At 43.4% G+C, this 18,363-nt stretch overlaps 1 protein-coding gene across 5 annotated transcripts in view; it reads left to right on the top strand.

Annotated features, from left to right (window-relative positions):
- Positions 1-18,363, top strand: part of LOC135480294 (cadherin-23-like) — a 76,127-nt gene that overhangs the window by 12,999 nt on the left and 44,765 nt on the right. For 4 of the 5 annotated variants that reach the window (XM_064760096.1, XM_064760098.1, XM_064760095.1 and 1 more), the window contains exons 3-6: positions 6,172-7,923; positions 10,745-10,876; positions 14,491-14,582; positions 17,323-17,871. In XM_064760096.1, the coding sequence (XP_064616166.1) occupies positions 6,172-7,923; positions 10,745-10,876; positions 14,491-14,582; positions 17,323-17,871 (2,525 nt within the window). The remainder of the gene's footprint in view (positions 1-6,171; positions 7,924-10,744; positions 10,877-14,490; positions 14,583-17,322; positions 17,872-18,363) is intronic. The other variant, XM_064760099.1, reaches the window with a different exon arrangement.

Raw genomic sequence — 18,363 nt, 5'->3', positions numbered from 1 at the left:
TGTTTTTGTGCCGTAGTCAAGAATATTTCACTTATACGACGGCGGCCAGAATTATGGTGGGAGGAAACCGGGCAGAGCCAAGGGGAAATCCACGACAATACACAGGTTGCTGGCTGACCTTCCCACGTACAGCCGGAGAGGAAGCCAGCATGAGCTGAACTTGAACTCACAGAGAACGCATTGGTGAAAGGCTCCTGTGTCGTTACGCTTCGCTAGCACGCTAACCAATTGAGCTAAAGAGGTCCCTCAAAAGTATAACATAGCACTAGTATAACACACATATGACATACCCTAGGTATAATATAGCATAAGTGTAATATATCACAAGTGTAACATAAGTATAATATAATACATGTATACTATCCAAAAAAAGAAACGCATAGGTGTTTTGTTTTATTTTAAAATGAAATAAATACATTTCGTCTTCATTTCATGAGCAAAATGTGTTTTAATATTGTTAATAGTCACAGTTAGCACACATTTTATTCCTCAAAACATTTCTTGGTTGAAAATGTTGAGTTTGGAGGCCGTTTTTGGAAGAAGTAAAAAATACAGCACCACACTGCATCACGTGCAGTCTTACACGCCGAACTTACGCATGGAAAGCATACAGTGTGTGACTATAAAACCGCAACTTCGGGCCGGAAATCGGCGTCTTTCAAGTGGTGTTTTCAAGCTGATTCAACATGCCACGTCTTGACACTGTCACAAGAAATATTGCCATTGGAAGACTTCAAGCTGGAGAGTCCCAATCGTCCATTTCTAGGCGTCTACACGTCAGCCAGAGCACGATTTCACGGCTTGCTGCCCGCTACAACAATACTGGGACAACAAATGACCGTCGGCGTTCAGGTCGACCACGTGTCACTACAGCAGCCCAAGATCGCTACATAAGGGTCCTCCATTTGCGTGACCGTTGTGCTACAGCTGAAAGCACAGCAGCCAGCATACCGGGACTGAGGAGGATATCAGGTCAGACAGTGCGGAACAGGCTGAGGGAACATGGACTGAGAGCCAGGAGGCCCTATGTTGGGATCGTGCTGCGTCCTCACCATCGCGCCAATCGCCTCCGATGGTGTAACAACGTTACTGCATGGAATCTACGCAACTGGCGACGCATTTGGTTCAGTGATGAGTCCAGATTCCTATTGCAGAGACGTGATGGTAGAAACCGGGTTTACAGACGTGCTCACGAACGTTATGCCCCTAACTGCGTACGCCAAGTGGACAGATTTGGTGGAGGGAGTGTGATGATGTGGGCAGCAATATCGTATACTGGTCGTACAAATCTTGTCCACGTTCAGGGAAATCTTACGGCCGTACGCTACCGAGACACCATCCCGCAGCCACACCTCTTACCTGTCATTGACGTTCAGCGGGAGTTGTTCTAGCAGGACAACGCCAGACCGCACACGGCACGTGTCACAAGGGACTTCCTCGCCGAAAACAATGTAAATGTGCTACCCTGGCCATCCCGTTCCCCGGATCTTAACCCAATTGAGCATCTGTGGGATGAACTTGATCGACGTCTACGCCAACGTCAACCTCAACCCCAAACGCTTCAAGAGCAAGTTGCATGTTTGCAGGAGGAGTCGCAGAACATTCCCCAGGCCTCTATCCTGCGTCTCATCTAGTCCATGACAAGGCGTGTCAGAACTGTTATTCGTGCCCGTGGTGGTCACAACAGATACTGACATTCCACTCAAGTGGGAGACTCATTGTGAGTGTCTTACCTCAAGTTGATGGCCTTGTTGTCTAGATATGGACCCTTCCTTAATCTGTGTAAAAAAATATTTGCAGAATAGCAATTCTTATTTAGTTATGCATAATTGAAAAGACTGCATCACCTCCGCAAAAAACCGGGTTATGCGTTTCTTTTTTTGGATAGTATATAATATAACACAAGTATAACATAGCACAGGTATAAAATAACACAAATGTAATATAACACAGGTATAACATAGCATAAGTATAATGTAATACACGTACGTGGGAAGGTCTGTTAGCAACCTGCAGGTAGTCCTTGGATTCCCCCGGGCTCTGCCCGGTTTCTCCCCACTATAATGCTGGCCGCCGTCGTATAAGTGAAATATTCTTGAGCACGGCGTAAAACACCAATCAAATAAAAAAAAATATATAATACAAGTATGATATAACACAAGTATAACATACCATATGTGTAATGTAATAGAAGTATAACACAGCACAGGTATGACATAGCACAAGTATAAAATAACACAAGTGTAATATACCACAAGTATACCATAGCACAAGTATAATATAATACAACTATAATACATTACATAAGAATAATGTAACACATGTACAATATAGCACAAGAATAACATCTCACAAGGTTAATATAGGACAAGAATACATGCACCATAACGCAAATATAATGTAACAATTGGCACAATTGTTACGTAACACATTCTCCCACATTCTAACCCACAAGGCTTAATGGTTGATTTCGCCATCACACAGGTGTCCTTTTTATGTTTTATATGTGTGTCTTTAGGCACACTAGATGTATCACAGCCAGCATTGATAGCAGATCTTAATTTAATTAAGAGGAAAACATCTAGAAAGTGCTAGGTACGTATTATTGAACATATTACTGAAATAGGACATATACCTGAAATAAGTGAAATATGCTTGAGTACAGCGTAAAACACCAATAAGTAAATAAATAAAGTAGGTTACACTGTACTGAATATTCAAAATATACTTTTATGTGGTCAAGATCACCTGTCTAAATCTAACCAAAGTCTAAATCTAGCCAAAGTTCCAATCTAGCCAAAGATTAAATCTAACCAAAGACTTCATCTCATTTGATTTCTACTACAACTTAACCGAGTAGTTAATCGAGTGGTTAAGCCGCTTGCCTTGAAGCCACTTCGGCAAGAGCCATAGGTTTGGTCCCAGCCTTGGGCGACAGGGATTGGTTAATACACCAGATGTCGCTTGTTGAAGACAACTTGTTTTCAGGTTCTCAGGCCTCCTCCAGCCATAAAACTCATCGCCATCTTAGCAGTCAAAAATCCTGAGTATGACATTGAACAAGAATCAAATGAATACGAAGACACCACGCGTGAATAATCCTCTTCGCTTTTGCTACTCTGTTTTGTACAGCGTGGCTGTTACACGAAGACAAATCAAAATATTAGATGAAGTCCAAAGTATTATGACGTTTTGTTTATTTATTTGTACTTGTGACCATCATAACATAACAACGATAACATCAGATAACGTATAATACTTCAGGAATCGCCACTGATTCTTTGATATACACACACGATGAAAGATAGGCGCATTTCCTCCCCCACCAAATGGCTTTTAGTTGCTAAAACAGCTGCGTTAACAAGATGTCATGAACATTCTTCGAGGCATGTGACAATCACGGTTTAATGGACTACTGGACTCATGGTTCTGATACAGTTATGCGATAATCCCCGCTTATTGGACTTATAGTTCTGATATAATCATGTGATAATCACGGATTATTGGACTGTTGGCCGCATAGTTATGATATAGTTATGTCCGAAAACTGGTTTAGCGGTACTGGTGTTGGTGGAACTGTTCTAGGGGTACTGGTGTTGGTAGAACTGACATCAACGGGAATTACATTAGCGGGAATAACGGGGATAATCCCTGCTTACTAGACTGTTGGATGCATAGTTATGATATAATCATGTGATAATCACGTCTTAATAGATTAATGGAAGCATAGATATGATATAATCATGTGATATTCACGGCTTAATGAACTGCTGGACACATAGTTCTGGTAAAATGCTGGACGCATCGTTTTGGTCTCTAATCGTGTTTACACATATTTGGTGTATGTTCTCAACAGCCTACGTCGGTGTTTTGTCGACTTTATCGCCAGTGTTCGGTGTTAACGGCAGGGAACTCGTTCATCATGTCGTTTATGCTATTTACCTGCTACAGGATTCTGTAGTCGACAAGACAGTAGCTTGTGGAACTTGTGTTAGCGGAACTGTCGTCAACGGAACTGGCATCAACGTGACTGGCGCTATCTCAACTGATGTCAGTGTTGCTGGCGTTAGAGGAACCGGTTTAGCGGTACTGGTGTTGGCGGAACCGTTCTAGCGGTACTGGTGTTGGTGGAACTGACATCAACGGGAATGACATTAGCGGGATTAACGTTATCGGAGCTTTTGTGGATGTCACATTATCTCGATACGATGATAGGAATCACATCATGAATGACAAGAATAATATCAATAGTAACCGAACTTCCACCAGTCCTGCCTCCTCCATTTGCTCACAAAATGAATGTTCGAACTGCAGAATTTTCTTCTATAACTCCACACGCTCATCTTTGAGTTTTAGTATAGTGTTTTTAGGCATCAGAATACAACAATATTTCGTAAAAATGCACTCCAGAGCTTGGGTAAGCTCTCACATAAATTTGGGTAAGCCCTTACATACATGTGGGTAAGCCCTTACACACATTCGCGTAAACGCTTACATATATTTGGGTAGGCACTTACATACATCTGGGTAAACACTTACGCATATTTGGGTAAACACTTACTGTAAAGTACTTTTTCGCTGGAATTTATTTTCTAGGATTTTCTCCAAAATTATGTTTGCGGGAATTAATTTTTGCGTATTTAAGAGAATACTGAAAAACAAATCTTAAAATTTAAAATCCTCCTTTGTTTCCTGCGGTGTCGCTAATCCTCGTGATCTGGATCAGAGATTAAAACAATGGGGGATGGATTATCACTACGTGAGAAGATGACTTTCGCACCTACCGTGAAGTACTCAAACAGGTGTCACTTCTTTTGGAATCATTGATGAGCACTTCTATACACCTTGCAAAGTCACCTGTCACCCTTTGAGCAACCCTACCTAAAACATATGTTTTAAGCATTATCAGCGCCAGTCACTCATTCTTCATCAAGCAACCCGGTACGTTTTGCATTGTTTTCAGTTTTAACCGTCCTCTGTAGCAGGTCAGACACCGCAAACATTGCGGTAACTGTCAAACGGCCCTTGTGTTGTTGTACACACTTTACAGTTTGTTAGAAGCTCACTCAATGGACCACAGGAGAGACACAGCCAATGGGATAGGGTGTATCAGAGCGACCTTCATTAGAAGCCAGCACGTGCTGGTATCTACTGTTTTTTCACTTTACGGGCAAAACGAAGATTGATCGAATGAGCTCCCACTTTGTTTTATTCCCACCAAGCCTTAGTACCAGAGTTTGTATATACTTAAACCATAATTTTCCTTCACTTCTGTTAAAAAAATTTAGTTGGACCGTGGGACCGTCTTAGCGCAACTCCCGTCACCCTGGCAAAGATTTCACTGCATTATTACTACTAACTGTAGTATATGAACCAATATTGGATATTTTTTTCGCTGGAATTAATTTTCGCGGTAAATTATTGACCTCAAGATCCACGAAAATTAGTTCCATGCGAAAAGTAAGTACTTCACACTACAAACATTTGAGTAAACACTTACATACATTTTGGTAAGAACTTACATACATTTGGGTAAACACTTACATACACTTGGGTAAACACTTACCTACAATTTGTTAAACATTTACATACATTTGGAAGACTTTCCGGAAGACTTACCTAATTTTCCGTAAACGCTTACATTCATTTCCGTAAACGTATATTTAGGTTAACGTTTATATAGACTTAGTTCCACACAATCTTTAACTCCTATATATGTACTAATATTATTTCCAAACTTTAGCAGGCGACATTATGACTCAAACTAAATGAAGAGGTACATGTACTAATCAGCAAACTCACAGCTTTTGCTTAGGAAAAAACAAGAAATTACTCTATGTGTAAATTTGGTCACCTTGATAATTGTTAATAAAGTATTGTTTACAAACACAGAAGGGTTAATCAATGCAATAAATCACTAAACGTAAAATTATGACGAGTTTCTGATGCCGGTTAATCTGTTAAAACATGTTGTCTTGGCATGATTCTTTTAAGAACGAAAAAAGATTTGTGGTCATTTTGACCTTATCGAATGTTAATCAGATATTCCGAGCAATATACTGTGTACTCACTCGGCCCAAAATATAGACAAACTTAATCACCTTCAAAGGGAATAACACAAAAGTGCGTGGCTTAACTATAAATAATAAGGCAATTTTATTTGCTCTGCAGTGCCTGGTTCAACAGTTGTGCCATCGACTACTCCACAGTACACCATCCAGTCCACCACAATCATTCCTCCACAAACTTTCTCACAGTATACCACCCAGCCCTCCGCGGTCATCACAACACTGTCTGCATCACAGCCCACAAAGCCCACCGCCTTCACCACAACACAGAATGTCCCACATTCAACTACCCAGCCCGCCGCCGTCACCACAACACAGACTCTCTCAAAGTCCATCACCCAGCCCACCACCGCCACCAGAACACAGACTGTCGCACAAAACACCACCCAGCCCGCCGCCGTCACCACAACAAAGACTGTCCCATATTCCACCAAAGAGCTCACAACAGTCCCAACAACACAAATTGTCCCACTTTCCACCACCAAGCCCGCAGCTGTAACCACAACACAGACTGTCCCACAATCCACCACGAAGGTCCCAACGACCACCACAACACAGACTGTCCCATATTCCTCCAACGAGCCCACAACCGTCACCACAACACAGACTGTCCCACAATCCACAACCCATCCCGCCACCGCCTCTACAACAAAGTCTGTCCCACAATCCACCAATAAGCTCACCACCGTCACCACAACAGAGATTATCCCACATTCAACAACCCAGCCCACAGCCGTCACCACAGAACAGACTGTCCTTCATTCCACCACCAAGCCCGCCACCGCCGCTACAACACAGGCTGTCCCACAATCCACCAACCAGCCCGCCACCATCACTACAACAAAGTTTGTCCCACAATATCCCAACGAGCCCACCACCGTCACCACAACACAGACTGTCTCACAATCCACCACACAGCCCACCACTGTCACCACACCAGAGATCGTCCCACATTCCACAACCCAGCCCGCAGGCGCCACCACAACACAGACTGTCCAACATTCCACCATCCAGCCCGCCACCGCCTCTACAAGACAGACTGTCTCACAATCCACCACCCTGCCCGCCACGATAACTACAACACAGGCCGTCCCAGATTACACCAACGAGCCCATCGCAGTCACCGCAACAGAGATTTTCCCACATTCCACCACCCACCCTGCCGTCGTCACCACAACACAGATTGTCTCCCAATGCACAACTCAGTCCGTAGGCCTTAGCACAACACAGACTGTCCCACAATCCACCAACCAGCCTGGCACCACCACTACAACAAAGTCTGTCCCACAATCCACCACCCAGCCCGCCAACTTCACCACAACACACACTGCCTCACAGTTCACACACCCCGTCGCCGTCACCACAATACAGACTGTCCCATATTCGAACACTCAGCCTGCCACCGTCACCACAACACAGACTGTACCACATTCCACCATCCAGCCTGCCACCGTCACCACAACACAGACTGTTCCACATTCCAGCACTCAGCCTGCCACCGTCACCACAACACAGACTGTCACAAAGTTAACCACTCAGCTCACCGCCGTCCCAAAGCAAACTGACTCAAAATCCAGCGACATCACCGCAACAAGTACTACTGCACTAACCTCGACAACATCAGTGAACGAAATAACATCATCATTGTGGGGAAGAAGAATCTCAACACAAATAACACCAGCAACTGCAGTAGCAACAGATCCACCGTCACAGACAGCCTCTCCTATAAAAACAGCTTCGTCTGCACTTCGAATTACATCTACCTCTGGAACGATGTCGAAAACACAGGATAAAACCCTTCCCAGCAAAGTGGCGACTTCTGCCATTCCCTTGACAAACACTTGGACAGTAACAGGTCAGTTACTTAGGGCTCTAATATTCTTTGTAATAATTTGCCAAGATGTACACAAACCCTTTTCTGAACCAACGCTGGCATCAAACTGAACAGCACACACCTTATACATTCTATACATTTCAACCTCTTTTAACGAACAAGAACTTGTTTTGCCTGTCGCATCTCTTTAAATTAACAGTGAACGCATTTAGGATTAGCCCTCGCGGGTAAAACAGTGGACATAAAACTGATATGGAGGATTAGCGCATTCGGATAAAATACCAATGAACGTATGGAGGATTAGCGTCTAGAGAACGCTATAATTAGTGCATCCAGTTTAAACAGTAGGCATCAAATTCCTGTGGATCATTAGCGCATCCGATTAAAACAGCTGCCTCTTAACGCGTATAGAGGATTAGGCATCCGGTGAAAACAGGAGCCACCAAACTAGGATGGGGGATTAGGCCACCCGGTTAACATACCAGTATGGCGGATTAGCCCATCCGGTTAACATACCAGTATGGCGGATTAGCCCATCCGGTTAACACAGCAGCTATCGACGTCGTGTCCTTTGCAGCTTCCGAAATTATTTTGGAGCTATATTCTGTCAATGTTATCTGGTTATAAATTCATGAATTTAACAATTATGTTCTGTCTCTCACTTGGGAGTGATAGCAGACAGATAATCGACGCACACCAAACACGGAAAATAAGTTCACTTTCTTAATTCTCATGTATCAAGGGTACATAATGAGCCGTAATGGTTGCACAGGGTGTGGTGTGATGTGATGTATGGTAAAAAGCTGTAACAAATAAAACAAAATAAACATAAAGGGAGATAAAACTGAAACAACAGGACATGACCTTGTGGGAGTTGTCTCCCCGGAATAGCTTACCTTGACGTGACTCGCATACATGTAATAATTACGACTGTGAGTCAAATAACTCTTTATCACATACCTAGCCTTACTGCTTTGTTCAAAAGGAACTTAATTTTACTGTTATGATTACTTTATTTTTATGTTGAACACTAAAACTAGCTGACAACACCTTATCAATTCTTTGCAGTAAAGCAACAATTTGATGTAGTTGCTGTAAAGTGTCAGCTCAAATCACCGACCGGGTTTCAGCCGGGCTCTGCCCGGTTTCCTCCCACCATAATGCTGGCCGCCGTCTTATAAGTGAAATATTCTTGAGTACGGCGCAAAACACCAGTCAAATAAATAAATAAATAAATAAATAAAATCACCGACCGTTCAGGTAATATAAGACTTTCTTGGCTATTTTACACTGTGGCCGGAGTAGACAACAATGTTTATGAACTTGCACAGGGGTAGTTTGCAAATTAGCACAACATTTAAAGTAGAGGGGACGGGAATGCTTGCCAGCAAGTTCTCCATGTTCCCAGGGTCTGATCAGGTGTGGAACAACTACAAAAGTCACCTCCAAACAGGAGAGTTCCAAAAAATGTATTTACAATTAACTATTAGGCATGAACAACATCTTTTATAGAAATTACCAATTCCATACACTTTAACTGACGAAAAGTTATAATGTAACAATAGGATCTAAGCAACTGTTCTATTGGTCACAATTACGTAGTGTTTTACGTCTGATTGTGATGATATCATGGTAAGATATCAGGTGAAGAAGCTTGATGTTGACGATGGTGATGAAGATCTTTAATCGTGATGGTGTCTGGTGGCGATGATGTCTGGAGATGAAGATGTCTGGTGGCGATGACGTCTGATGGTGGAAATGTTTGGTCGTGATGGTGTCTGGTGGTGAAGATGTCTGACGGTGAATATGTCTGATAGTAAAATTGTTTTTGTGGTAAAGATGTCTAATGGTGAAAATGTCTGGTGATGAAGATGTCTGACGGTTAATATGTCTGGTGATGACGATGTCTGACGGTGAATATGTCTGATAGTAAAAATGTTTGGTGGTGATGATGTCTGACGGTGAATATGTCTGATAGTAAAAATATTTGGTGGTGAAAATGTCTGATGGTGAAAATGTCTGGTGATGAAGATGTCTGACGTTGACTATCTCTGATGATGAAATTGTCTGGTGGTGAAGGTATGTTGACTGAAAGTATTCACCACATTACTACATAAACATCTGAAATGTTTACTAAACAAACACGTCTCTATAACTAAACAAATTTTTTATGAATAATCACCAGAGCACTTCCAAACTGTAACAAATGTGTTTGCAAACGAAACACTTTTTTTGGGTTGTCGTTACCGACAGTATAATAGGTTGGCACGAAGTCTGTCATCGGTTGGCACGAAGTCTGTCTCCGTTTTCATCGGTCCAGAAACGGTCACATGATATTCTACAAAAAGTGATGCACAACGATTACGCGCCAAAGGAATGCATCGTCACGCTCACAAAGTAATATCCTATTTTCACGAGGCAATGTCTAACGACCTCGTGCTAATATCCAACGATCACGGGCGTTTATTCCACGACAGTCATCTTCCTTTGTTAGCTCTCTCTCTTTGCCTATTCGTAAGGTAAACACTGGTTTGCAGTTACAGCTCGGTTATCAATCCCGGCGATTTAAACACAACCCGAAAACGTTCACTGTTTTTTGGGTATAATATAATATACGGTGATCTCTACTTCTAAACAAAGAAAGAATATCACACACCCTTTCATTTAACGAATTAGGTCACTTGTGATTCTTCTGTTGCAACCAACAACACATATCTATATAAATAAAAAACGAGTTTTATTAAACAATACTTATGTTGAGATTAAAGAAGTAACATAAAATGTTATAAACGTTGTCTCCAGCCAAATAAAATAATTCTCTCTCCTTGTGTTTTCTTTATAGCTCAAGGAAGCTGTTCTCTACTTCAGGACTGGCTTAAGATGAGTTCTGTGTACAGCGTGCCTGAAGATGTGCCTATAGGATCAACTATTGCCCGACTTCCGTCGGAAGTTTGTATCGTTAATGGATCACAAGGTAAGGTAGGATTAGGGATAGTAAAATTGTGTGTAAAAGCTGGGGTATATCAGTGCACAAGCAATGAAAATCTTGTACAAGGGTATAACCACCAGTGGGGCAGTGGTGCATCAGTGTGCAGCAGTGAAAACCTTGTACGCAGGTGTAACCAGTGATGCAGTGGTGCATCAGTGTACAGTCAGTGAAAAACTTGTACGCAGGTGTAACCAGTGGCGTTGTGGTGCATCAGTGTACAGCAGTGAAAAACTTGTACGCAGGTGTAACCAGTGATGCAGTAGTGGATCAGTGTACAGTCAGTGAAAAACTTGTACAAGTGTGTAACCAGTGGCGTTGTGGTGCATCAGTGTACAGCAGTGAAAAACTTGTACAAGGGTGTAACCAGTGGCGTTGTGGTGCATCAGTGTACAGGCAGTAAAAAACATGTACGCAGGTGTAACCAGTGGTGTTGTGGGTCATCAGTGTACAGGGAGTAAAAAGCTCGTACGCAGGTGTAACCAGTAACCAGTGGTGCTGTGAGGCATCAGTGTACAGCAGTGAAAAACTTGTACGCAGGTGTAACCAGTGATGCAGTGGTGCATCAGTGTACAGTCAGTGAAAAACTTGTACGCAGGTGTAACCAGTGGCGTTGTGGTGCATCAGTGTACAGCAGTGAAAAACTTGTACAAGGGTGTAACCAGCGGTGCAGTGGTGCATCAGTGTACAGGCAGTGAAAAACTTGTACGCAGGTGTAACCAGTGGTGTTGTGGGGCATCAGTGTACAGGGAGTGAAAAACTCGTACGCAGGTGTAACCAGTAACCAGTGGTGCTGTGGGGCATCAGTGTACAGGGAGTGAATAACTCGTACGCAGGCGTAACCAGTGGGGCAGTGGTCCATCAGTGTACAAGTAGCTGGGTACTCACAGATAGTGGAACTGTTTTGTGTGAGTGTGCAACCTGTGGCACTTTGGTGTTACATTGTACAAGTAGGTGGGTACTCACAGATAGTGGAACTGTTTTGTGCGAGTGTTTAACCAGTGGCGCTTTGGTGTATTGCTGTACAAGTAGGTGGGTACTCACAGATAGTGGAACTGTTTTGTGTGAGTGTTTAACCAGTGGCGCTTTGGTGTATTACTGCACAAGTAGGTGGGTACTCACAGATAGTGGAACTGTTTTGTGCGAGTGTGTAACCAGTGGCGCTTTGGTGTATTACTGTACAAGTAGGTGGGTACTCACAGATAGTGGAACTGTTTTGTGTGAGTGTTTAACCAGTGGCGCTTTGGTGTATTACTGTACAAGTAGGTGGGTTCTCACAGATAGTGGAACTGTTTTGTGTGAGTGTTTAACCAGTGGCGCTTTGGTGTATTACTGCACAAGTAGGTGGGTACTCACAGATAGTGGAACTGTTTTGTGTGAGTGTATAACCAGTGGCACTTTGGTGTAATTACTGTACAAGTAGGTGGGTACTCACAGATAGTGGAACTGTTTTGTGTGAGTGTTTAACCAGTGGCGCTTTGGTGTATTACTGCACAAGTAGGTGGGTACTCACAGATAGTGGAACTGTTTTGTGCGAGTATGTAACCAGTGGCGCTTTGGTGTATTACTGTACAAGTAGGTGGGTACTCACAGATAGTGGAACTGTTTTGTGTGAGTGTTTAACCAGTGGCGCTTTGGTGTATTACTGCACAAGTAGGTGGGTACTCACAGATAGTGGAACTGTTTTGTGCGAGTATGTAACCAGTGGCGCTTTGGTGTATTACTGTACAAGTAGGTGGGTACTCACAGATAGTGGAACTGTTTTGTGTGAGTGTTTAACCAGTGGCGCTTTGGTGTATTACTGCACAAGTAGGTGGGTACTCACAGATAGTGGAACTGTTTTGTGCGAGTGTATAACCAGCGGCGCTTTGGTGTATTACTGTACAAGTAGGTGGGTTCTCACAGATAGTGGAACTGTTTTGTGCGAGTGTGTGACCTGTGGCACTTTGGTGTATTACTGTACAAGTAGGTGGGTACTCACAGATAGTGGAACTGTTTTGTGTGAGTGTGTAACCAGTGGCGCTTTGGTGTATTACTGTACAAGTAGATGGGTACTCACAGATAGTGGAACTGTTTTGTGTGAGTGTTTAACCAGTGGCGCTTTGGTGTATTACTGTACAAGTAGGTGGGTTCTCACAGATAGTGGAACTGTTTTGTGTGAGTGTTTAACCAGTGGCACTTTGGTGTATTACTGCACAAGTAGGTGGGCACTCACAGATAGTGGAACTGTTTTGTGCGAGTGTATAACCAGTGGCACTTTGGTGTAATTACTGTACAAGTAGGTGGGTACTCACAGATAGTGGAACTGTTTTGTGTGAGTGTGTAACCAGTGGCACTTTGGTGTAATTACTGTACAAGTAGGTGGGTACTCACAGATAGTGGAACTGTTTTGTGTGAGTGTGTAACCAGTGGCGCTTTGGTGTTACATTGTACAAGTAGGTGGGTACTCACAGATAGTGGAACTGTTTTGTGTGAGTGTGTAACCATTTTCACTTTGGTGTTACATTGTACAAGTAGGTGGGCACTCACAGATAGTGGAACTGTTTTGTGCGAGTGTATAACCAGTGGCACTTTGGTGTAATTACTGTACAAGTAGGTGGGTACTCACAGATAGTGGAACTGTTTTGTGCGAGTGTATAACCAGTGGCACTTTGGTGTAATTACTGTACAAGTAGCTGGGTACTCACAGATAGTGGAACTGTTTTGTGTGAGTGTGTGACCTGTGGCACTTTGCTGTAGTAGTGTACAGATAGTTGGGTACTCACAGATATTGGAACTGTTTTGTGTGAGTGTATAACCAGTGGCACTTTGGTGTAATTACTGTACAAGTAGATGGGTACTCACAGATAGTGGAACTGTTTTGTGTGAGTGTGTGACCTGTGGCACTTTGCTGTAGTAGTGTACAGATAGTTGGGTACTCACAGATATTGGAACTGTTTTGTGTGAGTGTATAACCAGTGGCACTTTGGTGTATTAGTGTAAATGCAGCTGGGTACTCACAGACAGTGGATGTTTTTGTGTGAGTGTAACCAGTGGTACTTTGGTGTATTAGTGCACACAAGTAGTTGGGTTCTCGCTGATAGTTTAACTGTCTTGTATGACTGTGTAACCAGTGGCTCTTTGGTGTAGTAGTGTACAAGTAGCTGGGTTCTTGCAGGTAGTTGAACTGTTTTGTGTGAGTTTGGAACCAGTGGCACTTTGATGAATTAGAGTACAAGTAGTTAAATACTCACAGATACTGGGTATGTTTATGTGAGTATAACCAGTGGCACTTTGGTGTATTAGTGTACAAGTAGCTGGGTTCTTGCAGGTAGTTGAACTGTTTTGTGTGAGTTTGGAACCAGTGGCACTTTGATGAATTAGAGTACAAGTAGTTAAATACTCACAGATACTGGGTATGTTTATGTGTATTAGTGTACAAGTAGCTGGGTTCTCGCAGGTAGTTTAACTTTTGTGTGAGTGTGTAACCAGTGAGCCTTCGCTGCAGAGGGTGTTCCATTGAAATCCATATATGTAATAGCAGATTACATTGCATGTCTAAATTGTAAGAATAATAATAATAATTTGAGAATATATTCTCCTTGCTTGTTTTTATGTTAAAGGTGCAATCGAAATAGATCCTCAGAGTGGGCGAATTTATGTTCAGACTGATGTCCACCAAGACCAGACGACACAGTATGACTACAATGTATCTGTGAGTGGATGTTTACTTTGATTGTGCACAATTCATGTCGTAATGACAAATCCCAAATCAAATGATTGTTTCCGCGGTAATGCATATGGTAAGAACAAATCCCAAATCAAATAATTGTTTCCGCGGAAAGGCATATGGTAATGGCAAATCCCAAATCAAATGATTGTTTCCGCGGTAATGTATATGGTAATGTCAAATCCCAAATCAAAAATTGTTTCCGCGGTAATGTATATGGTAATGGCAAATCCCAAATCAAATGATTGTTTCCGCGGTAATGTATATGGTAATGTCAAATCCCAAATCAAAAATTGTTTCCGCGGTAATGTATATGGTAATGGCAAATAACAAATCAAATGATTGTTTCCGCGGAAATGCATATGGTAATGGCAAATCCCAATTCAAATGATTGTTTCCGCGGAAATGCATATGGTAATGGCAAATCCCAATTCAAATGACTGTTTCCGCGGTAATGTATATGGTGATGGCAAATCCCAAATCAAATGATTGTTTCCGCGGTAATGTATATGGTAATGGCAAATCCCAAATCAAATGATTGTTTCCGCGGAAATGCATATGGTAATGACAAATCCCAAATCAAATGATTGTTTCCGCGGAAATGTATATGGTAATGGCAAATCCCAATTCAAATGATTGTTTCCGCGGAAATGCATATGGTAATGGCAAATCCCAATTCAAATGACTGTTTCCGCGGTTATAGGATAGAGGAATGTCAAATTCCCAATCAAATCCCTTTTTTCGGCGATAATGCATATGGTAATGGCAAATCCCAATTCAAATGACTGTTTCCGCGGTTATAGGATATAGGAATGCCAAATTCCCAATCAAATCCCTTTTTTCGGCGATAATGCATATGGTAATGGCAAATCCCAAAAATCACTCTAAGCAGTAACGCAACGGTGTTTTCCAGCTGAACAGCTCTAATACCAACACTCACTGAACTGTCATGCCGTAGACATTATATATGACAATCATTGGACTGACTCGGTAAAGCATCATGCTGTAGACGCCTGGCATGACAACACGTAGAACTGTTCCAGTATAGCAGCGCAAAACATACACCAGACGTTACACCCCATAAAGATTACAGGACTAGCTTGTCTGGTCTAAAGAGGGCAGCAGATTTATTCTCAGGCACGTGCATGAGCTCACTAACTGCCCAGTGGGTGTCCCTCATTCAAGGCTCTAGGTCCCATGACCAATCATGCATGAGCTGACTAACTGCTCACGGGTGTTCCTAATTCACGGCTCTAGTTCTCATGACCAATCATACATCAGCTGCCCAGCTGACCGTGGGTGTTCAGCTCTCAGGACTGCTGGCCTCAGGCACTTTCGTCAGCTGACTAACTGACCTCGGGTGCCCCGCATTCAGGGCTCTAGGCCTTATGCACATATATGTAGTAACTGGCTGATTGACCAGGGTTATCCCGCCTTCAGGATTCTAGGCCTCAGGCACACGCATGCGCTGACTGACTGACCGCAAGTATCCCGCCTTCAGGATTCTAGGCCTCAGGCACACGCATGTGCTGACTGACTGACCGCAAGTATCCCGCCTTCAGGATTTTAGGTCTCAGGCACACGCATGTGCTGACTGACTGACCGCAAGTATCCCGCCTTCAGGATTCTGGGCCTCAGGCACACGCGTGTGCTGACTGAGTGACCGAGGGTATCTCGCGTTCAGGAATCTAGGCCTCAGACACATACTTGAGCTGACTGAGCCCGGATATCCCGCATTGACGGCTCTAGGCCTCAGACATACCTGAGGTGACTGACTTACTGACCGCGGGTATCCCACATTCAGGATTATAGATCTCAGGCACATATGTGAGATGACTGACTGACCGCGGGTGTCCCGCCTTCAGGAATCTAGGACTCAGGCACATGCACGAGCTGACCAACTCTCATTCAGGGCTGTAGGCCTCAAGCACGCACTCTAGCTGACTGACAGCAGATGTCCCACACTGAGGGCTACATGAGCTAACTGACCGCGGGTGTCTCTCATTCAGAGCTATAGGCCTCGGGCACATGCATGAGCTGACTGACTGACCGCAGGTGTCTCTCATTCAGGGTTATAGCCCTCAGGCACATGCACGAGCTGACTGACTGTCCCACATTCATGGCTATAGGCCTTGGGCACACGCATGAGCTGGCTGACTGACCGCGGATGTCCTACACTCAGGGCTAATGGCCTCGGGCACACGCTTAAGCTGCTTAACTGACAACGGGTGTCTCTCATTCAGGGCTATAGGCGTCGGGCACTCGCATGTGCTGACAGACTGACAGCGGGTGTTCCACATTCAGGGCTATAGGCCTCAGGCACATACATGAGCTAACTGGATGTCCCACACTCAGGTCTATAAGCCTCAGGCACTCCACCCTGATCTGTATCTTGACTAAATCCACACATCATTCTGACAAGACATTCATGTAAGCTGTATAAAATTTCAATTAATAAAGTGTTGTGTTAGATTATAGATTATCGTCCCAGTTGTGAATGGGAATAAATGCAGGCATAAATGTATAATGAGATGCATATAGGAACAGTTCATTTCGTCAGTTGGTGTGATATTTGTAACATCTATGAACATTCAATTTAGATTGCAAATGTGTGTCCTACCTCGTCAGTATATTGCGTGATATATCCAACACATAGAGTGACGCAGATTTCATGTTTCTATAGCTGTAAGGCAGTGTTAAAGCTTTATTTTTAAATCTGTTTCAGTTTTGCGGTTGTCCTGGTGAATGGCACAGTGTCACGGTTTCCGTTGACGCTAATCTGCCCCCAAAATTCCCACAGCGGAAGTACTCCCTTGATATCATTGAAGGCAGTGGGCAAGACACTGTCGTGGGAAGCTTCCCGGCGGACGACCGGGATACATGCGCAGAAGAGTTGACTTATGAATTACATCCTTCATCTGTGCGCAATCACCTTATAATTGGCCCACTGGCCGTGGTAAGCATTCGGAGGAAAATGTACCACGACCAACTCGTGGATGCTGGGATCATTGCTCACCAATCAGATCGCAGCTTTACATTTCAAATATCCGCCAGCGATGGGACCCAGAATACATCAACCACTGTGCTAGCAACTGTCTTGAGTGCTTTGAAAACCTTGGTGAACTACACGGAGATAACGGTTTACATAGCCGAAAGTTTGCCACCAGACACTTTCGTCGCTAATGTCCATGAAGTCCTGGGTAAAACACCTGACACCCAGATGTGCATCACACAACATTCCAGACAAGACGTTTTCAAAGTCGACCAATTCTCGGTAAGTATGCCACTTTTACAGTTTTGTTATAAAAGTGAACGGAAAACCGCATAGGTGCCATAATGGTTAGAACGTCCGCCACGAAGTCGGGAGACCGGGTTGTTTCATGCCAAACACTTTAAAAATGGTACTCGCGATACAGATGTTAAGGCTAGGAAACTGGACTGTTTGGTCCAGTGTCAGTATAGTGTGGCTTGGTGGAGCGTTATGTCTAGACAGCACGCCACGTTCTGTGGCGACAGTTTCGTGTAATTTGTACGGCAGTTTAGTGAACTCGTATATTTATCGACAGAACGTTTATTTGCATTTTTGACAACACATACCTTTGTACAACCACAATTGTTCAGAAGTAATAAAACAGAAACACCGCAGCGGGGTGAAAAAACTCCGTCCTATTTGAACACGTGCTTGATACCCGTGCTTGCTACCCGTGCTCCACAGATATAACAGTCACTTCGCCATTGCTTCTACTGCACCACAGATAGTACACTT

The sequence above is a fragment of the Liolophura sinensis genome, chromosome 13 (assembly GCF_032854445.1).
Source record: "Liolophura sinensis isolate JHLJ2023 chromosome 13, CUHK_Ljap_v2, whole genome shotgun sequence".
Classification (NCBI taxonomy): Eukaryota; Metazoa; Mollusca; class Polyplacophora; order Chitonida; family Chitonidae; genus Liolophura; species Liolophura sinensis.
Note: the sequence above shows the minus strand (reverse complement) of the source record. Positions and strands in the feature narration are given on the sequence as shown.